The sequence below is a fragment of the Rosa rugosa genome, chromosome 7 (genome assembly GCF_958449725.1).
Source record: "Rosa rugosa chromosome 7, drRosRugo1.1, whole genome shotgun sequence".
NCBI classification, from domain to species: domain Eukaryota; kingdom Viridiplantae; phylum Streptophyta; class Magnoliopsida; order Rosales; family Rosaceae; genus Rosa; species Rosa rugosa.
Genome location: NC_084826.1, coordinates 8,565,372 through 8,587,014, shown reverse-complemented (window position 1 = coordinate 8,587,014; position 21,643 = coordinate 8,565,372). Strand labels below are relative to the sequence as shown.

The window sequence follows — 21,643 nt, the reverse complement described above, 5'->3', positions numbered from 1 at the left end:
ATGACCGTCATTGCCAAGGAAAAACTTATGTTGAAAGTTTTCAGTTACTAATGAAAATATAAGAAATAGAAACAAATCCTTTCCGTTTACAGTAACAATGTCTACCTTTAGGCCGCCCAGATAGTAATACTTATACTGCTTAAAATGTTCAGAATAAGGCATGAGGTGAAACTGAAATGATTATGTAGCAATTACGAGCATATATAATTAATATGTCAATTTCATTATTCTGTCAACTAGAACTACTTCAGTAAAATTTACTTCATGTACTTCAGAAAACATTGCCCATGACCAAATCTAAGTTTTCAAAAATGATGAGGTGTTGCCTCAAAGCAACTTCTTAACAGACATATTTTCCACTACAAATAGGAACTTCCAACTGAATCACTTTATAAGCTCAACCATAGGGCTACTCTATTCAGGATGCAAGCCTGAGTGATATCATAAATGTGATGTCCAACTTGAAATAGTACAGATGTACTATCTACGTAATAAGAAAATGGCGAAAATACAAACCTTCTCAGACAGAATAGGATTCATCTTGAAGGCAGGTGGCAGCTCCACCTTGCATTTCAAAACCAAGTTAAACTGGTAACCACATCATCAGTCTATGATGGTAAGAGGTTTGTAGCTTTCTCATCTGTCACAGTCGTACATATTTCGTGGCCTGAAATTCAGGTAGTGTCACTTTGTTAACAGCATCAGCAAAGATCTGATAGACATGAATAGTAATCTTTCTAGCTAAATTCTCGATTAAAAAACAAAGAATACATGCAACACGTAAGACAACCTCCAAGAAACTGCCAAGGAAAGGAAGAAACTTGAGCAGGGAACCTTTTTGTAATTGAAATGAAGTTTGCAGAAAAGTAGGTGATAGAGATTTGGATTTGTTTATTTGAATTTGAAGATAATGAGATAGTGATTGGAAATTCTGCTATTTAATAATGTTCTTCTTTTTCCTATTATTTTATATGTCCTAGCTTGTCTCTATATTGTTGCTTATCAGCTTATATACACACCCAATCAGACTCATTGACATATCAAACCCACCACAAAGTCTTCATCTTCATACTCCTTACTATTCATCAAAAGAAGATGGAATACTCTGCACTTCTTGAACCTTCTTGGCCATTCCACAATTTGGTGAACTCCCCTTTTGATCAATCTGATCTCATGAACATGGATGATACTCAAATGGGTAGCTCAGATTTTTCTTCTTTGATCATCAACTCAGATGAATTTTCTGACTTATCCGACACTTGTTCAGACCCTTTTGCCTCCTTGTTTTCTGGTAATGATCTGATTCAGGTCTCATCACAGGTGGAGGTATTCCCAATGAATTTGGAAGAATTTGACCCTAATTTGATGATAGACTGTTTGTATGGTAGTTTCTTGGAAGGGAGTGAAGGGAGTCTTCCTTCACAAGAAATCTCCTCACAATTTTCTATTGAAGGTGATTGTGTGTCAAATTCATTGGTGACTTCTGAAGTATCATCAATGGACTCGACATCAATCCAAACATCACTAACTTTGCCTACAGAAGTGGTGGAAATAGATAACGAATCAAGTATTCGTCATCTTCTCAAGGCTCATGCAGAATCCATGGCAAATGGACAGAAAGAGCTAGAGGAGGTAATTTTCAGATGCATCAAGGACAAAGTCAGCCCAATTGGGCAGACTTTGGATCGTCTTGCATTTCACTTGTGTCGAGAAGTTGTTGATGATCAACAAGGTGATGTTGATTATCTGACACAACAATCCTACAAGAATTTTGAGCCTGCATTCAAGTTGTTCTACCAAAACTTTCCCTACGGGAAGTTTGCTCACTATGCGGCAAACTCAGCAATCCTAGAGTCTATTCCCGAGGATACAGAGATGGTTCACATAGTAGACTTTGATATGGGAGAAGGGGTGCAGTTGTCACAGATGATTGAAGCTTTAGCACAAAGACTCAAAACACTGAGAGTGACAGCAATTAAATGGGAAGATGAAGAAAGTGATTGTGTTCTGCAAGGAAGATTTGACGAGAGAAAGAAGCAACTTCAGAATCATGCAAGATCTTTTGGCCTAAACTTGAAGGTGGAGGAAGTTGCACTAGAGGATCTGGTGGGAGAGATAAAGAAGACAAAAAAGAGGGGTGTAAAAGAATTCTTAGCCTTCAACTGTATGGTCTCGCTTCCACACATGCGGAGGAGGAGAAGCAGAAGTCTTGCATTGGAATTTCTGAGACTGGCTAAGGATTTGTTGGCCAAATCAGGGAACTACAGGACTGGGAAAACAGGAATTGTGACCTTTGGAGATGGGGAGGCTTGTGGGAGACTTGAAAATCAGTTGGATTTCAGCTCTTTCTTTGATGGGAATCTGGTGCATTACCAAGCCTTATCAGAGTCAATGGAATCAAATTTCCCAAGTCATCTAGCAGAAGCAAGAATGGTGATGGAAAACATTTTCCTAGCACCATATGTGTCGTCTCAGGCTTGGTTCCAGAACTGGACCGAAATGAGAGAAGACTGCCATGTACGACCATGGTTTGGGCTGGAGGGTCGTAGACTAAGCAAGGAGAACTTGATGGAAGCCAAGGAAATTGTTGGAGACGAAAGCTCCTATGGAATTAGGATTGGAGGAGAGAATGGAAATGAGATGGCCTTGGAATGGAGAGGGAATCCTTTGGTTAGAGTTTCAGCCTGGGAAAACCAAAGCTAGCTAAAATTTTTCTTTTTTTTCTCTCTTTTCCAATTTCTTTCAGCAACTGCATGCATTCAACATGCTTGTTGCTGTACAGATTATTTCTGTTTATTGTTGCAACAAGAACATCAACTTCGCGTTGACAGATTTTTTACCATAACTTCGCGTCATAAACTATTATGTCACTAAGATTTAAGGAATGGAATTTATCGATTGTCATACAAGAAGATTTTGCAACTCTAAAACTAGTGAAACCCCTTCCCAAATCTCAAAGTGATTTCAGCAATAATTAATTTACCACATCCTAAACCCAGATGAAAGTGAAAGAAGCTAAATCTGAATTTGTCTGTTCAAGGATGCTAGGTCAAGGATTAAATGACTACACAATTTACTTTACCAGCATGGTGTATTAGAGTATATTACTATCAGCAGGAAATAAATCAGCAAAATTTAAAGGTACAAGCATATAAACCTGCATAGCATCAACACTCTGGCATTGATTTAACCACAAGCAATAATATTGGAAAACCGCCATTTCTCTAAACATCTCTGAACAGAGCGAAATATCTCATCTGTCTGCTTATATCAACGGAAACTCAAATTTGATAACAGGGTTCTTTAAAAAGGAACATTGTTCTCATCCTAAACATTGCATGCATACTCTCTTGACTAAGCTCTTATCAACCAAAATGCCTACTTGAAGTAAATGGAGATCTGAGGGATGTCAATATCATTATCCTCATCATCTTCGCAGGCCACCACCACATCAAAGTGGTTCCGATATGGAGGCAGCTCCGCCTTTGCCACATCCCTAGCCAAATCCACCATATGCTTGTCCATGCGCTCTCTGTGCTTGGGGAACATGCTGTTATACAGAAGGCAACTGCCATAAGAGATGCTGTAAGCATTTAAGCCCTTTTCTTTGAGCCAATTAAGGAGCTGCTTCAAAGTTGGGTTGTCCTTTATAATCCATCTGTCCCAAACTGTCCAGCTCATATCTTGGTGCTTGATGACTTTAGGAGGTACTGGTTCAGCCATGGAGAACAGAGGAAGAGCAAGATTGGCAAAGGTGTTTCGGTAGTCCTCTATCTTGTGCCCTCCAGCCAGAACCTTGTACAGCTCCAAGCAGACAAGACCAGTTGCAAGAGCAGTAGATGTTGCAATTGCAGGAATGATTCTACCAGCAATGAATTTGGCCTTCAGCTTGTCGACTTCAGGGATACTATAGTTCCTTGCCCTCATATTTGCAAATCCAGCTATTACATCCATATGATAGTTTGTGTCATCATCCTGCATTTTCAAAACACATGAGAAGTGCCCTAACATCAGTCATATGTACATGTTTTTAACGAAAAATACTTCCCATGTAACTTTGAACAATACTAAGGAAGATATAGGACATGTGAAGGAATCTCACTCCCAATACCATTAACAAAGTTTATCTCTAGGCCACCCATACCATAACGAGTCATGAGCAGCTTAAAATGTTCAGATCTAAAGGTGAGACTGAAATGATTATGTAGTAATTACAAGCATAATTAATGAAAAATAGTTAGTCTGTTTCATCATTCTGGATAACAGAACTAGTTCTGCAGAATCTATATGGTATGTGTACTTCAAGGAAACAATACAATAGACCTGAAACAAGTTTTGGTAGTTATTGTAATTGTTACCTCAAAGCAATGACCTTTAAAAATAAACAAACACAAGTCAATAAAAGATTTTTAAAAGGTCAATTTCATCCCCGCGACTAGATCTAGTTCTGCAATCTCTGTATGTTATATACTACTAGAAAACATAACAACAGACCTAAATTAAGTTCTGGAAGATGCTGAACTATCAAACACACTCTACTACAAATATCAACTTCCAACAGAATCAAATTATAAGCTCAATATAACACAATGCTATCGTATAAGGATGCAGTATCTTTAAAGCCGCAAGCCTGAGATTATCTATTGAATGTGATGCCAACTAGATATAACAATTTCTACTCAAGGAGAATAGAATAAAAGACAAACCTTCTCAAATTGAATAGGGTTCATCTTGAAGGCTGGTGGGAGCTGCTCCCTGAATTTTTCTAACTTCATAACTAACTCGTTGATAACAGCAGCATCATCGATGGATGCCGGTAGAATGTTTGTAGCTTTCTCATCTGTTACAATCTTCACATCCTTCTTAGGCTGAAATTCAGGTACCATCACGTTGTTAACAGCATCAGCAAACTTTTGAGCAGACTTGACCCAATCAGGAATTGCAATGTTAAATGTCTCAGCTCGTAGTATGGATGCTGCCAGTACAAATTGAAGGTGGCTGAGATCATCTACTGAGAACACCAGTGGGCGAGGGAAACGCTTGGGAGCAGACCAGAATGGGGTCCCACTACTGGTTGTAGCATCCTCGGGAAAAGTATATGTTAACTGCTTCACACGGTCGGAAAAGTAGTCCTCAAACCTGGTTCCATCAAGGACAAGGCATTAGATCCAGAATGAAGGTTAGTGAAAATTAAAATAAAATAAATTGAATAAAAAAGTAAGAACATTACTTTAGTCGGGCCCAGGTTATGCAATCTTGAAATGTCTCGCATCTCTCCTTGTCAAGGCATTCAATGACACTTTCCAAGTTATTCCTTGCCTGAGCATCACCAGCATTCTTCATTGCAGTAGTGTACTCACTAGGATTTGTCAAGTAGGCATTTACTTCAGCTGGGACCTTCTCAAGTAAACCCTCAAACTCAGATCGAGCCCATGTCAAGCAGTGGTCAATGTTGTGAGGAAATGAATGAACTGTGCACATAGGTGCTTGCTTTTCAGGTGGGTCCCGTGATGCTCCATAATTTTCAGTCAAGTGAGGAATGACCATCTGTGTGTTGCACTTGGCACCTAGGGTACCTGATTCCAAAAGTGGCTTCTGGAAATACAAGCATCGCTGATCAATGTAAAGCCTAGCGTTCACATTATCTAGAGCATTGATAACAACATCCAAATTCTCCCAGAAAGTATCATCAAACACGTTTTCAGTCTCTGGGCTTGCACGATTCTGCAGTGCTTCAATATTGATACGACTGTTTATAAGTGCAGCAGCAGTGGCAGCAACTGTTGATTTAGCCTGCCCAATGTTCCAATCCCGGAAGAGAAATTGTCTACTAAGGTTACTCTTCTCAATGACATCATCATCTGTAATTGTTAATTTACCTTCTTGACCACAAGCAACGCCCATCAAAGCTAAATTCTTCAAAAACTCGCATCCTAGTGCACCAGACCCAACAGTGAACACTTTTGAATCCTCCAGCTTTTTCTGTAGCTTGGCTCCAAATACTGAAATTTGTGCATCATACCGACTGTTTAGAGGCTTCAAATCACTAGGGTCCAAGGCTTCTGTTGGAAGTGATTCAACCGAATCGAAATAGAAAAACTGCATACAAGGAAACAAAATAAATAAATTATCTCAATAAATACTTCAACCTATTAGGGCCAAGTCAAATATTCAAATTAAAAAACAGTGCCACTACCAACCAATCTTGCAAAGAAAATTCAAGTAGGCTTGGTTTTGACATCAAGTTTACGGGCATCTGGAAGTTAATTAATTACCTGGAAAAGAGGGTGAAACTTTGCAGAACAGGCCTTCACAACCTCCTGTCCAACAATACCACCAAACATTGCAGCCATGGGATTCAGCACAGCCCTAGCACCAAATGCAAAGTGACGAAGAATCTTCTGATCAATCTCCTCAAGCCTCCCATCTGCCGAGCTATCATTTATGCTAGTTACCAATGATATGAACTTTGTAGCATCATCCTCGGATCCAGCAACAGGGAAGCGTCCCAACTCTGATATAAACTTATCTAGTGCCTGAAATGCCAAGTGCAGGAGAGGTGGCCGATCAAACTTGGAGAAGTCAATCAGAAGGAAATCACCAGGTTCCTTGACTGCTTCTCGCAAGGGCTTAAATTTCAACACCTTGGGTTGCTTAACCTGTGTAACTATACCACCTTTCTCATATCCTGCATAATTTGTAGTGTCCTCCTCAATTGTGAATGAATACGGCCTTGCATTCTTAATCTTCCTCGGCTTTCCGTCATTCAACTCAGTCATTCCATGGACTTCAGTGAACAGAACCAAATCCCCGTCCTGAAACTCAAGCCTCTCATCATCGACACATGATATCATAGCAGGGTTGTCATTGCTAATTGATGCGACTATGCCTGTGTGTGGATCCTCACCATCAACATCAAGAACAGTGAACTCAGGACCAAAGTCACAAAACACACTGCCAAAAAGGCCCCGTACTTCAGTTTTGATAAAAGAGATTGGAGGCTGATGATTATGGCAGTAATCATCGAATTCAATTGCTTTGTCTAAGCTGATATCAGTGAAAACTACAGCCTGCAGCATTCAAATACCGAGCTTAATTCAGTTTACAGTTTACTACTGTATAATGAAAAGTAAATAAAGCGAAGTCATACAGAGCTATCACCACAGTACTAAAGATAAGCCACAATCACAAATTTGACTTGTATCAAAGCAAAATCAGCACATGATTTCGCCTCTTCCCTAAATTGAAAATTTAACTCAGAGAAACAATTCCATCTGTTATCTATTATTTGATAGTGGACACAAACCAAAATCCATTTACATCCTCCACACCAAAATAAACTATAACTATTCTACTACAAATGATATTTCGGAAAGCTTTGAGATTCAAAGTAATGATGAAATGATCAAAGTTTATGCACCTTGTATTTCTAGGCAAGCACACAATATAATAGTCGAGACCATTGATTGAAGTCACCATAAAAACAGTAACTAGAAACTTAATATTGAAAAAATTAAAAAAAATAACTTGGTATAACCAGTAACGAGCACACAAAGAAAATCAGTAACTATGAAAGAAAGGGTACACTACCTGGAAATCAGAAAGTTTTTCTTTAGTCAGCTGAGTTGTCAAAGTCGAAATGAGCACAGCATTATTAAGTTCTTGCAATTTTTGGACACAAGCAAGGGCCCGATTCTTTCCAATATCGTCTTCGGTGAAAAAGAAATTACCAGACAGGTCCCACAACTCAACAACTCCTTCATCATGCAAGGTCACAGACTTGACACCGGCAAGAACAAGGTTCTTTGCTGCAATAAAGACAAATTACATTACATAAACCATAGAATCACCAGTTGCAAGTACCACCAGGATTTCTATATTGAACCGTCTAAGCGGTATTAACAAGATGCTCTGACTATGCTCTCACTAAGTATAACCTAGAAACAATGAATCTATACCATACAACTACAAAAACAACATTCTGGTATGGTTATTCACATAGAACCAACAAAATGGAGATCTCATAAATAAGAGCCAAGATATTTCTATGAATCTTCCTTGTTATCAGTTATTTTGCAAACATATATGCAGGAAATCTGACGCAATCACTGTTTTTCCCATCTCATCAAACAAAATACACCACTGTAAAAAATCAAATTCAGAGAAGTTCTTTTCACATACCAATCTCGGCACCAAGGCCTTGCATCCCAGAGACAAGAATGTTGGAGGCAAAGAGCCGCCTCATCGTCTCACGGCCGTACACAGCAAGCTGCCGGCTGTGGAGATCCTCATCAATATCCCCCGAATTCCCATTTCCTAATGCCATGATCGGCAGCTTGACGCTGCTGCTACTGTTGCTGCTGCTGATATTGCTGTTACCAGTGTTTTTGCAGTCACTGCCCTTAGATTCGTCGGTGCAAAGCTTCTTGATTGGAGATTCGTTGGCGAAATCTGGTTCCCCTTCTTCTACTACAACCTCTCCGCCCACTTGTCTCTTTCTAGGAAGCATATAGTGCGATGAACTGCCCAACCACAACTCCATTAAAAATCACACTCAAAAAAAAAATCTACACTGCAAAACCAAACCCTAGCACTACCAAAACTACTCCGCTTCTCAAAATCACAGCAAATAAATACAAAACAACACAATCTAACAAGCTCAAACGCAAAAACACAAGATCGATCGCTTCAAATTCTCTGATTACGTATTTCTCTCAGCAAAAACAATCGAATCAAAGCAAATATACGAGACTGGTCTAGAATCTATATAGCAAGTATTACTTTCTAGATGGATCAGGAATATTCATGACGTGAAAAATGAAAATCGTAGATGCGAAGCGAGGAAGAGATACCTGGAAGAACGTGCGGAGGAGAAGCCGAGGATGCGGCGGTGCGAATATTGGACAGGTGGCGTAGGGTTCAGGTTTGGTTAGGGTTTGAGGAGCGAGATGCGATGAGGCTCAGGTGGCGGTTCATCTCTCTTTGTAGAGAAGAGTGTGGGGGGAAGAGAGAGAAAGAGAGAGTGGTGTGGGCCGAGAAAGGTGGACTTGGATTGGGGTAAATGATGTCCTTTCCTTTGATATAAAGGCACTGGGGCAGTGGTTTTAGACCGACTGGGAATTCTGTGGCGTTTGTGCTACTGCGTCGTTTTGTTGCGTGGTAAGGGTAACTTTGAAGGTCTCGTCAATTAGGCTCTAGGAGAGGAGACTTGGAATGTGTGACGTTATCGGGGATTTTTAGTGGTGATTATCGTGGGAGAATAAAAGAGGGGATTCAGTTGTTGGAATTCTATTGCACCAGGGAGAAGGGATTAGATTACCAAATCCCAAGTTTTGTTTTGTCTTTGATTCTTTGGTAGCCACGTAGAAAGCCTTAGTTGAAAATGGAAATTTCGTAAGTGTTACATTATATATGTATATATTCCTGATATGCAAAGTGACCTAATTTGACCATTGTTATTGACATATTTGTTTCAATTTTTTTATTTTTTATTTTTTCTGTAGGATCTATAACTCCTTTTTTTTTTTTGAAATAAAAGTTGAATTCATTAGATCAACAGCAAAAAGGCTGAAGTCTACCAAAACTTACATAAAAAATCCAGCAAGAAAATCCGGAGTAACCTACCTAAGCTAAAGCAAACCTTTAAAGATCACTGGGTCGCTCACATTTAAGCGAGTCTATACAAGAATGAAAAAACTTCGCCTCCTACGGAAAAGAAATCATTCAACTAGCCCTCACTTGCCAATCACGCAATTGTGGTACAAGCAAGAGACTAGAAACGTCATAGAAGACTCATAGAAGTTAATCCAACCTTACACAAGCTCATACCCTAATACATTAGGGCCCCAATTGCCTTGACCCGAGCCCAAGCCCGTAGGCCCAAGCCCAAGTCCAGTCTTGTCTAGCAGAAAGAAAACCAAACAGGCCCATCAGCCCAAGATTGAGCCCAGGCCTAGAGACCCAGGCCCAAACCCAAGCCAGCAGAATAGGAGCCTCATCTTGTTCCTTTGCCTCCGCCGCCGCCATGTCCTTCGTCGACAAGCCCTTTGACCACAGCTCTGGTGGCCGGCCGTTCCAACAGTGCAACACCATCAAGCCTGGTGCCTCTCTGCTACACGTAACCGAGAATCAAGTACTCACTCAAAAGAACCGCCCGAAATCAAGAAGAAGATACCCGAGCCTGCACTGAGAATCGGCAGGAAAAGGAATCCCCGCCGCTCCGAAGATCCACACGTTCAGGAGGGCTCCGCCGCTGTGCTAAGCCCAGAAACCGCCAAGCCCTACACCGGAAGCACCACCACGATCAACTGCTCAGATCTCGAACTACACCAACCCAGAGCCCGATTGGAACATTCCGGAACCACACCACCGCCGCCGCCGATCCAGGCCCAATTCCGCACCGCCGCCACACCGTCGCCGCAGCCTTGCCTGGTCTGGGGAGTGAAGGTTCACCGCCGCCAGCAACACAAAACCTAGGTTTCGTAAAACCGAGGTCACTCCAAGAAAATCGGAGGCCTCTCTGGAACTATCTTCTCACTCTTTAATTTGATGCAAAATAGGATCTATAACTCCTACAAAGGACCAAAACTAAACAATATCTTACAATAAGAAAAGGAGAGACTATTCAAAAATAAATAAATAAAAAATAAAAAAATAAGGAAAGGAGAGAAGTAAACATAAAAACATCGATCAAAACCACTTCATAAATCATATATTCAATGAAACAAAATTTTATTGATTTACAATTACTAGCTTCTCGGGCAATAATTATGAACCGAAGCAATATAGAACACAAGACATGAATTGATATATAACAAGATAAATTGAAAGACCGAAATTCATTAGTAATTTTTCTTTTATAATGGTTACATAATAATATCATTCAAGGTATGAATTAGTATGTTAGGTTGAGTTCGAAAATTATATTAAAAAATAAACACACCCTAACAGATTACTGAGAGCAAGTCCACCGGGGGACTTGTTGCCATGGCACCACGTGAGTTTGTGACCTGTGTCATAAAATAATTCAAAGTCTAGCTTCCACCGGGCTTTTCTTGCCCCAACAATGATTGTCCCAAGTCATAACCCAAAGAGGCTGGGCTCCAGCAGGGCCGCAGACAAATTCATGGTGATGTCAAGGCCGTGTCCAAATAAAACACCAAATTTTCTATACTTGACCAAAATCAAAACCTAAGTATAGCAAGACATGGAGCACAACAAGAGAATTGTTTTCCATACCTCGTTCACTATCAAATTCGGCCGGAGTCACGAAAATTTGTGGGAAAAGCTGCCAGAAAAGCCAGAGTTTTCAGGCTCCGTTTCGTCGCCACTCGATGCAGGATGAAGAAAACGAGGCCACGGCTCGCCCTACACCACCAAGAGGACTTAGACACCACTAGTTCGTCAACTTTGGCCACCCCATAATTGAAGGTAGAGTCCTGATCCCCTGCTCAATGAAAGTCAATGCTCATTTGGTCACTCACCGTCTGATTGAAAATCGGACGGTTGACAAGTAAGTGACTAAATGGGTGCTTATCTGTCAACCGTCCGATTTTCAATCGGACGGTGAGTGACCAAATGAGCATTGACTTCATTGAGCAGGGGATCAGGCCTGTTGAAGGTAAGGGTCAGGTAAGATCATGACATCGCTGAGTTGTGAAATCGGGTCAAAGATTCTGAATTGTTCTGGAACTTTTGTTCCGATATTGGGTATTTATACCCTAAAAATTTGTTTTAATTTGACGGCTGAGATCAAGCGATGAAAAAATGAAAGGCCCAAATCGCACTGCGTCAAATCTAATTTTTCAATAATTTTCTCTAATTATGAAACTTCTGAAAATTGTAATAAATAGATTAGGCATGTGGTGTATTTTAGTATCGAGTCCAAAATTTGAAGGAGGCCATGTGCACAGTGCACCAAAAATACCAATTTCACGAAATGTTTATCATTACTATTTATTTACATCATATATTTCTCGTTTATAATAAATAAATAAATATAATATTGAATAAAATGTGTCATAACCCAGTGACTCTTGACGGGTAGAAACAAACATAAAAAAGCCGTGAACAATGTTCTAACCCAATAATCCAACAAGTGAACTTGCTCTAAGACCTCAATTCTTTTGAAAAATGCAAAAAAGAAAAAAGAAAAAAAAAGTCGTCGACAGCAGGATTCGAACCTGCGCAGGCAAAGCCCAACAGATTTCGAGTCTGTCTCCTTAACCACTCGGACATATCGACTCTCTTGAGAGAGAGGACATGAAAGAAATATTTATAAATAATTAATATTACTAAACATAAATTTTCGCGCTAGAGACTGCAAGCAGCCCTAAATTCAAAACCAAATCCCTAGACTTTAATTTGAAAAAAGAAAAAGAAAAACTGGGACCAAGCTCTCCGCTGCCGGCGAATCTCAGATCAATAATGGCGGTCGCTTCTGGAACACTCGACATCCAGTGGCTGATCTCCAACAGCGACGACCTTGTGCGGGTCTTGAAGGACCCCAGAGACCTCAACCACTTGATCCACTGCCTCCAAAACTCCCAAGCCCTCCGCTCCTCCTCCGATTCCGATTTCGCCGAAGCTCACAACTTGCTCCGAGGTCCCTTTCTTCACTTCATTTCTCTCTCATTACCTTAGGATTTTAGTTTATAAGCATTCACAGCGACCTCCATATCAATTTGTACGGCTTTGTAATGGTGTTGATTGGAAGCATAGATTGCTTACGTGGACTGAGTAGTTCTTGTGTGGAAGCAGATTATGAGAAGAAGTTAGATGCTTGCAAGAAGAAAACCGAGGAGGCGAAAACCGAGGCGGTTGCTGATGAGGAATTGGAGCTTCTTCAGAGAGAATTGGATGAGGGCGTTCGACAGGAGCATTTGCTTATGGAAGAGCTCAGATAAGTGTACCATTCTCAGTAGTGTGTTTGTTTGAGATTAATTGATTTTAGGTTGAGGCCCCTTGGTTACTGATTTGGTTTGCTTTTCTTTATCAGCACAGTTATCGGCGGCGAGATGGATGATTTGGAAGGCCAAAGGGTTGCGGTTTTGGAAAAGAAGAAAATGTTGAAGAAACAGAAGCAGGATGAGTTCAGGGCGCAGTAAGTACTTATGAGTTTGATGCTAGTGCTATATGGTTTCTCTCTTATGTACTGAATCTTCTTGCATATTCATCATTCATCGAATTACAGCTGTAGTCATGAAGTGGCTTGTTTTGAGTGTTCTTTTACTCACGAGATGTGACAGACTGACAAATCATTTCTACATTTCCGTCAATGAACTGAACCCAACACTTATATGCAGGAGGAAGCTTTCCATGTATGCTTCTGTTACAAATATTATACCAAACCTGGATGAGCAGTCAAGAGTCATGGGCTGTATCCTTTGCAACATCTTACTTAGTAGTTATCACATACATATAATATCTATATTCAATAAATCATTCATTTGTTTCTTCACTTTTCTACTGTGCAATAATTCTTAGTTAATCTGATGGGTTGTTAGTATTGCAATGAACTTGTTCTCCTTAAGCCATAAATTACAGATATTGTGGATAGAGATACAAAAGCGGTACAGAACTTTGAAATTGATGCAGAGAAGATGACTGCCTATGAAACATGTAATAGCATTTGGAAGATGATAACTCCATGATAGATATTTCAGGTCCCCCTGAGATAGTTTGTATAATATTGTGCAATATTGTTTTTTCGATTCGTCTGTGTTTCTGGAGAAGTAATCTTTTGACAGTTTGTAATTTGGAATTGTAACGTACACATTTAAAGCTGATTATTGAGAATCTTGTTGGTGCCATTTTGGAGTTGTTTTGGAACAGTTGTTACTTATGTTTAAGTTACACAATTTTGATATATTGGAGGACAAAAGAAATTGTGTTAGTTAGCCAACACAGTTTAACTTCTAACTTTGATTTGCCTGGATATAGTCTCCAACCTACTCATCAAACTAATCAGGGCCAGATAATGGATGCTCTGGCCCTTAGTTTGAGGATAGTGGCTGTGTCTGTTTGTGTGAGTTGAATACTACTAAAACATTACTGAAGACAGGATGGTCTCCATTTGTTGTGCCAGAAGTTTGAAGGTACTACACTGAAGCTACATGTAGCATGCATATATATATATATATACATATAGCTGCGGCACATTGAAATTTCACTTGAATGTTACTTGCTGTGACAATCACCTGTATTTCTTCTCATTTTAGCTAAATGTGTTGAGAGATGACTAATCTCATGCTCATAAAGTCATTTAGTTGGCAATTGGAGTGTGATAGTGGATGACTGGATAATTGTATGGCATCTTTGCGTTGGCAGGTGCGGCTTGTTGGTGATTGAAACTGCACTAAGAAGGCCATTAAGTCGAAATATAAAAGGCAACGGTCTTTGTCTCCAGCAAACCTTCAAGTGGGTGGGCAGTTTTGCCAAATTAAGGGTAGGACACTCATTGCCCTGTTTCTTTATGTTCATCTCTTTCAACTTCATTTATCTTTTTTTTTTTCCTTCTTGTTTTACTTCTGTTTTGTTTTTTATCCCCACCCCTAGCCACCCCACATCTCTTTCAGTTTCCCAAACTGGTGCTAAAATTGGAAGTGGTATAAGTGCCAGTTTGCATTATATTTTTGGCCTTGACTTGTCCAACCATTGCATTAAAGAATCAGAACTATCTATTTTCGTTGATCATGCATATGAATATTGCATCATTGCAACTCAGCAAGCAGTCATGTAAATCAAGTCAAAATATTGTTTGCATTTTTTCTGGGTGCACTTCACATTAGGTATGCAAAGAAGACAAAAGTGAGCAAAGCTACGTAGCTTAGAAGTTTTAAGAGACATTTTATAATCCACCTACTATAGTTATAATTTCAGAGAGGCCTGTGGATACACATCATAATCCTTCTATGTTTGGTAACTGATGGGATATATAGATAATGAATTACTCAAACTTCAACAAGAAAATGACTGGTGATTAAATCTAGTATTCGCTGCCTCAATGGTTCAACTCCATCCATTTTCGGTTGCACTAACTCAATTGATGATTGAGATATGTATTTGGTAGTACTAGATCATAAAACTAACCCAGAAACTTACCATGTTGAAACTGTTTTTTTTCGACCAGGTAGATACAATTTGTCGTACCACTTTACTGTAGCCTGATTTACAAATCATTCAAGTCCCACCAAATGACTACATGTCATGGTGCTGTTGAACTTCACTCTTGGGTGTATTTGGGAGTGATTTTGATACTGTAGTTCTGCTGGACAGTTCCGAAAAGGACCTACTTCCTCTATACTCGGTTAAACACCCTTTAAAGTTCACATGTTTATCAAATTAGTGGAAAACATACTTGTACATGTGGTCATGAATGACCTTGTTATTATACTTAATGCACAGATGAGAGACTGACAATTCACTTCCAGTATGGTCTCCACTACAAGTATGTTTCATGACCACAACTACAAGCAGGGTTTCTACTAATTAGATGAACACATGAACTCTAAAGGGTGTTTAACTTCCAGATTTTCATCAAGGAAACATTAATTTCAAATCTTGGTTTTAGTTCTATGGAGGACTATTGCATGATAGAACCGTACCATTTCTTGTTCAGATCATGATGCTTTAGGAATAAGGAAACATCTCTCTGTATGCTGTACTAGAAATTATGAAGCAGGTGATTAAAATGTCTTATAGCGCAATTTAGTTTTATTTGATACATATAGTTGTTGAACTGACATTACCTCACCAAAACTAATCATATCAAAACACTGCATCTAAGCTTGTATATTATTTAGAAGTCTAGTTGATTAGGAAAGCTGCACAGGACATAAGGTGCAGCAGATAATAATATATATGCAAGTGGGTTGAGTTTGACTTTTTAGCTGAGCTGAAGATAGGTGTTGTGCAAGCCGATGGTTTAGGATGGCCTTGGTAAGCCTCACAGACGTAGCTTACAAAGTTCTTGTAGTCCTGCGTACAGATATGTAGATTTTATTACTTTGTCTGTGTGTGTGTGAGAAAAAAAGAAAGAGAGATGGAGAGTTGGAATTCACATAGTATAGTGGTCGCTTATTGATGACAACCCATGGCACATTTGTATGAGGAGGATCTAGGTGCTTTGTTTCATTAGCGTATCGTAGTAGAAGCTGCATGATTTAATATTTTGAATTTGTTGTAGATCAGCAATAGAGTTTGGCAATAGAGTTTTGAATTTTGAATTTCTCACATATGTATGCATATACATATGCATACATATGTGAGAAATTCAACATGTACTAACAAGAACAAACAAAATGCAGTAAACTAATACTGTAAACCTTTTTCGCATATCCGCTTTTGTAGCAATTTGAGACAGGTTTGTCACTCAGCATTGTTATTTTAGAACATGATTTCCATGCATCTTCTTTTAACTGTAATCGTCCCAAGTTTTGCCATGCAACACAGTGAATAAATTTGAAATGTTTATTCTGCATCACAGTTAAAGAGATGATGAAGTAAGAACAAACCTACTGTTGTCATATCCTTGAAACTGTGTTAGCTATCATATCCTTCTCACTATTCCAACCTTTCGTGTAAGATCATGGTAGTTTCTTTGACAAATTTTAATCATGTAGTTACAGGTTATACTGGGAAAGACTAAACAGAAACAAAATTCAGCTTTTGTTTATGGTGCAAAAGAGAAACAGTATTGCAGATAGGTTGCGTTTACTTGTAAAGAAGCTTACCACATCCGGCCAGATGCTGATTACACAAGCTTCTATACTGTTCAAGTAGCATTCAGCTGGGCCATTCTGCAGGGCATATACATATGAAACACCATGTCAACAAACCATAAAAAGAAAGAAAAAAAGATGAGGAAGGTGGGAAAATGACCTGGCAACTGATGGTGTTGTTAGGTTCTTGGATGTAAGCATTTCCATATGGTACTAGACGGAGGTTGATAATGTGCATGAGCTCCAGCTCAAATGCCTTTGGAAGCTCGTATACAATGAATTCCTCACAGTACGGGTTAAGAGTGTCATAATATATAGTTAGGTTAACTTTCTGAGAAGAACAATTGTATTCCGTACGAGACAGAGCATTGGCGCAGAGCGAGAGCAAAGTTGTTAGAACAGTGATGGAGAAGAACTTGTGAGAAGCCATTAATTACTTATCACTGCTTGCTATTTACCAATTTGTACTGAAGTTTACACTTATATAGCAGTTGGCCACATATGAGTTGAGTAAGTCACCTTTCTTTATTCTCACTTTAGAAAATTAAACATGTTGAGAGATGATGACTCTTCATACAGTGCTTTTCAAAATCAAAGTAGGATGCCATTTTCCCTCTCCGCTTTTTCTATGTTGATCCCTTTCAATCCTCTAATAGAGGATCTTAAAATTGGAAATGGAGTAACTCATGGTGGTACATTGACTAATTTCCATGACTTTATTTCAAAACGAGATATATACTTCTTTTTGAAGGAATCGCCCTTTCGAACCCCCTTTTTCAACTATCCTACTATATATTTACAGAGCCCGTGCAATTGCAAATCACAACCCTTTTGTTTTTTTTTTTTTTTTGAAATGACAACCCTTTTGTAATCGGCTAGAGTTGCTTTGCTGTCTAGACATTAGTGACTCAAGTAAGCTAAGTATTGATAAAATCCAAAAGAATATAGCCTCCTCTATGTCTTCATGATTCAACCTTCCATTTTTCTCATTCTTGTAACTTCTCCTACTTTTCCTCTATTAGAGTGCTCTCCTTGTTGTAAACTTTGAATTGGAATGCTCTATAGTACTAGTTAAGATTTGCTATAACGTGGCTGAGCTTCAAAGGTTTACACCTTTACATGGGCAAAAGTGGGTAGTTGGGAGTTCTCTAAATTTATAATAGAATGAATCAATTTATTAACATACTACTCTTAAAAAAATTGGGATTAGTGTGATTGATTTTATCAGTGATTGCTTTCCTTATGGTAAACCTCCGCTCACATATTCAATCACAGACAACATACAAAGCACTAGAGTTGGAACCAAAACCCTAATTGGCATCTAGTCGAATGAAGGTGCTGCATGTGAAAGGAAAGAGTGGTGATATCATCTTCACAGGCAGCCCTTGTTGGACTAGGAACAGCCTCTATTCCCTCTAATAGTCAGCAAAGAGTGGTGATTCCATGACCAAAATCGAGGACCTCCCTGACCTGGTTTTGGTCGAAATCCTTTGCCGACTTCCTTCCACTAATAAACTCACTTTTCAGTGCAAATGTGCGTCCAAGCGTTGGTTGAGTCTTCTCTCCAGATCTGATTCTTACTTTGCTGCTCGCTTTCAACGTCTGCAACTCGATGGTCACAAGCCTGTCATAAGTACTCTAGTTGTGTGGAGACCCTCCTGCCCCTTACTTCATAACATTCACCAATCCAGTGTTGGACACAATTGATAATTGATTTCTCTCTTGAGTTTCCTCCCATGTTATGGGAACGAACGAACCCAACGAGTCGTGCTAGATTGCTAGGGTTTCATAAAGACTTGCTGCACAACAGCAAATGGTGATGCAGAACCATATTGAAGAATCAGACAAGAAGTTTAAGCTGTCGACCTTGGTGTTCTTCACCTTTGTGGTATCCTAGAGCAGTTGAGTTTGCTGTTTAATTCAGCTGAGTTGATCTTGATTCTTGAGTGTTGGAGTTGTGCAAGACTTTGGTGCTGGATTTCCTTGGTAAGCCTTGCACACATAGCTTGCAAAGTTATTAAAGCCCCTGGAATAAGATATGAACTATTCATTAATTAAAGTCTCTGTTTCCTTGTGCGTGTGTTCGTATGTAGTTGCTTACTTTAGTCAGTGGTTACAGACGAGGCGGGAACAAGGTGGCCTGTTTCATTAGCATTATGTGGCATAAGCTGCATCCCATGCACTTGATATGTTACTGATCAGAAGTAGAATTTAATTTGATCTGGATACATAAATTTCAACATATGAAATAATTACTCCTAACCGTTCTCTCATGTTCACTATTGTAACAATCCCATTCAAGTTATGGATCCCTTGTTGTTGATAACAAGATGTCCAAGCATCTTTCTTCGTCCAATTTCCTTCAAGGGCGTGGCTCTCAGCACAATGAATGAAGTCAAAATGTTGCTTCTGCATCCGAGTTGAAGAGATGATGAAGATCAAGTAATCAAAATCAAATTTGTTCTCATATCATTGTTAGTGCAAGCTGAAAAATTCATCTTTAATATTTGGTGTAGAAGAGGGGCTTTCATGATGTCCACATTATTGGCGTGAGTCACTCTCCATAATTGTAGGAATTGTAGTATAATTAGGATTGTATATTTAAGGAGGATATCATGTAGTTAAGGGGGAGAATATCACGGTGTAATTAGTTTCCTATTAGGAATGTGTATACTTTGTATATGTACTCCATCTTTGGAGAAGATCAAGATATCAGAAATTCCCAAACTTTCTCTTTGTCTTTGTTCTGTTTGACTTGGTATCAGAGCAGAGATCCGTCTGGACTCTGTTCGTTTGTTTCCGCTGCAAATTTGTCTTTGTACTCTTTAAGAGTTTGTCCTTTGTCTTCATCCTCTGTTCCTTTTGCCTTAGAACCCTAAAGTTTGCAATACCTTGCCGTCAGCCTCTCCTTCCTTAGCCGTGTCAAATTTTGTGGTTTGTGTTGTTGCTTGAAGAAGAAGAATGGCATATTTGTCCCTTAGTTCGTTGTTCAACAGTCAGGTGACTTGCAACTATTGTAAAACTGTTGGCCACTACAAGAGTCAATGCCCCAAGTTGCTAAGACTCAACTCCAATAACCCTGGTTGGAAAAGAAGTAACAATGGTCAGAATAGCAAGGCGGCAATCCAACTGGTGCAGGAGCAAGAACCTGATTTCTATAATGTGGAGGATCTAGATCAAACTATGGGTAATGTTTCCCTAGCTCAGGAGAATCGAGGTAAAATTGGTGTCCTTTAAATGTTTCTGGCTTTATTGGTAGTAATACATGGATAATTGATTCTGGTGCATCTGATCATATGACCTATGATAAGTCTTTCTTTGTCACCTTGTCCTCCCCATCCATAACACATGTCTCTAATGCCAATGGTGAGTCCTTTCCGGTCTTAGGAATTGGGTCAGTCCAGGTTACACAGTCCATTATTCTTTATAATGTCCTCTATGTACCCTCTTTATCTCATCATCTTTTGTCTGTGTCTCAATTAAACACACAAAACAAATGCTCTGTCACCTTTTATCCTATGTATGTTATCTTTCAGGATCTGTGTACTCGGGTGATAATTGGCAAGGGAGATTTGAGGGAGAGACTGTTTCACTTGGATTGCATGTACGGAGGACCGACACAAGCACCATCAAGTCCACAAGGTCCTGTTGCCCTGACATTGAGTTCTGATCGGATGAATGAATTGTGGTTGTGGCATCTCCGTTTGGGCCACCCATCCTTTGGTGTCATGAGGAAGTCCATGCCTTCTCTTTTTTTGGGAATAAGTGATTCTAGTCTACATTGTGAAACCTGTGATTTAGCCAAGAGTCATAAGTCTAGTTATCCTTCTAGCTTTCAGTCTAGTACAATGCCTTTTGAATTTATTCATTCTGATTTATGGGGACCTTCAAAAAATTCAACTCTTTCAGGAATGCATTATTTTGTTTTATTCATTGATGACTTCACTAGATTAACTTGGGTTGTTTTGCTTAAGTCAAAAGATGCAGTTTTCTCTGCCTTTATAGCCTTCCATAATCTTGTTCGTACCCAATATGATGCTCGTATTAAGGTCTTTCGGTCTGATAATGGGGGGGAGTTTGTTAATCATTCATTTCGTGATTACTTCCAATCTCATGGAATTGTTCACCAAACCACTTGTTCATTTCGTGAATACTTCCAATCTCATGGAAATTGCTGAATCGTCTAGCCTTCGCCATGCAACTGCCGAACAGAGAATTACAAGTTCCGAAACAGAAAAGGCAATTACTGAATCGTCTATTCTTCGCCATGCGACTGCCGAACGGAGCATTGTGAGTTCCGAAACAGAAAAGACAATTGCCGAATCGTCTACCCTTCAAGAAGAAGCTCCTAATCATTCAGTCTCTCCCTCTCCATCAGTGGTCTCCCCTGTTCAATCTTCATTTGAGGTACGTAGTAGTTTGCCTTTATCCCATAACCCACCTTTGTCTGATAGTGTTACTCCTTTAACTGATTCTACACATGTTCCAACACGAGTCTTACCAGAACGGTCCAATCGTGGCCAGCTTGCCAAGAAATATGAACCAAGTTTGTGTGCTAAGACCAAATATCCTGTAGCTAATTATGTGTCTACTCATAGGTTGTCTAAACCATATGTAGCCTTTGTGAATCAATTATCTTATGTGTCACTTCCTAGTAAAGTGCAGGATGCAATGAAGGATGAGAAGTGGGCAAAAGCAATGGCTGTGGAGATGGATGCACTTGAAAAAAATCAAACGTGGGAGTTAGTATCACTACCTCCTGGAAAGAAAACAGTTGGGTGCCGATGGGTGTATACAGTGAAGCACAATTCAAATGGTTCGGTGGATAGATATAAGGCAAGGCTAGTAGCGAAGGGTTATACCCAGAAGTATGGTGTGGACTATGATGAAACTTTTGCACCAGTAGCAAAGATAAATACAAT

The 21,643-nt window shown here is 39.5% G+C and overlaps 4 protein-coding genes and 1 non-coding gene across 5 annotated transcripts; 2 read left to right on the top strand and 3 right to left on the bottom strand.

Annotated features, from left to right (window-relative positions):
- Positions 1-1,021: 1,021 nt before the first annotated feature.
- LOC133722501 (protein NODULATION SIGNALING PATHWAY 2-like) lies at positions 1,022-2,924 on the top strand. Its single transcript, XM_062149387.1, has one exon. The coding sequence runs from the start codon at positions 1,096-1,098 to the stop codon at positions 2,701-2,703; it is 1,608 nt and encodes a 535-aa protein (XP_062005371.1). The 5' UTR covers positions 1,022-1,095; the 3' UTR covers positions 2,704-2,924.
- A 257-nt stretch (positions 2,925-3,181) lies between these two features.
- On the bottom strand, positions 3,182-9,085 carry LOC133722500 (ubiquitin-activating enzyme E1 1-like). Its single transcript, XM_062149386.1, has 7 exons — positions 8,853-9,085; positions 8,182-8,522; positions 7,591-7,808; positions 6,276-7,070; positions 5,231-6,099; positions 4,707-5,139; positions 3,182-3,975 (listed from the first exon to the last, which is right to left on the bottom strand). Exons 2-7 carry the CDS (start codon positions 8,507-8,509, stop codon positions 3,379-3,381), a joined length of 3,240 nt encoding a protein of 1,079 aa, XP_062005370.1. The 5' UTR covers positions 8,510-8,522; positions 8,853-9,085; the 3' UTR covers positions 3,182-3,378.
- Positions 9,086-12,161: 3,076 nt separating this feature from the next.
- On the bottom strand, positions 12,162-12,243 carry TRNAS-CGA (transfer RNA serine (anticodon CGA)). The gene has a single exon. It is a non-coding gene; the product is annotated as a tRNA-Ser (tRNA).
- Positions 12,244-12,353: 110 nt separating this feature from the next.
- Positions 12,354-13,811, top strand: LOC133721000 (kinetochore protein SPC24 homolog). The gene is made up of 5 exons (XM_062147497.1): positions 12,354-12,604; positions 12,760-12,902; positions 13,002-13,102; positions 13,305-13,378; positions 13,546-13,811. The coding sequence occupies exons 1-5, from the start codon at positions 12,427-12,429 to the stop codon at positions 13,650-13,652; spliced, it is 603 nt and encodes a 200-aa protein (XP_062003481.1). The 5' UTR covers positions 12,354-12,426; the 3' UTR covers positions 13,653-13,811.
- A 515-nt stretch (positions 13,812-14,326) lies between these two features.
- Positions 14,327-17,275, bottom strand: LOC133722766 (gamma-interferon-responsive lysosomal thiol protein-like). Its single transcript, XM_062149638.1, has 5 exons — positions 16,882-17,275; positions 16,734-16,799; positions 16,326-16,514; positions 16,062-16,154; positions 14,327-15,978 (listed from the first exon to the last, which is right to left on the bottom strand). The coding sequence occupies exons 1-5, from the start codon at positions 17,149-17,151 to the stop codon at positions 15,808-15,810; spliced, it is 789 nt and encodes a 262-aa protein (XP_062005622.1). The 5' UTR covers positions 17,152-17,275; the 3' UTR covers positions 14,327-15,807.
- Between the last annotated feature and the right edge of the window lie 4,368 nt (positions 17,276-21,643).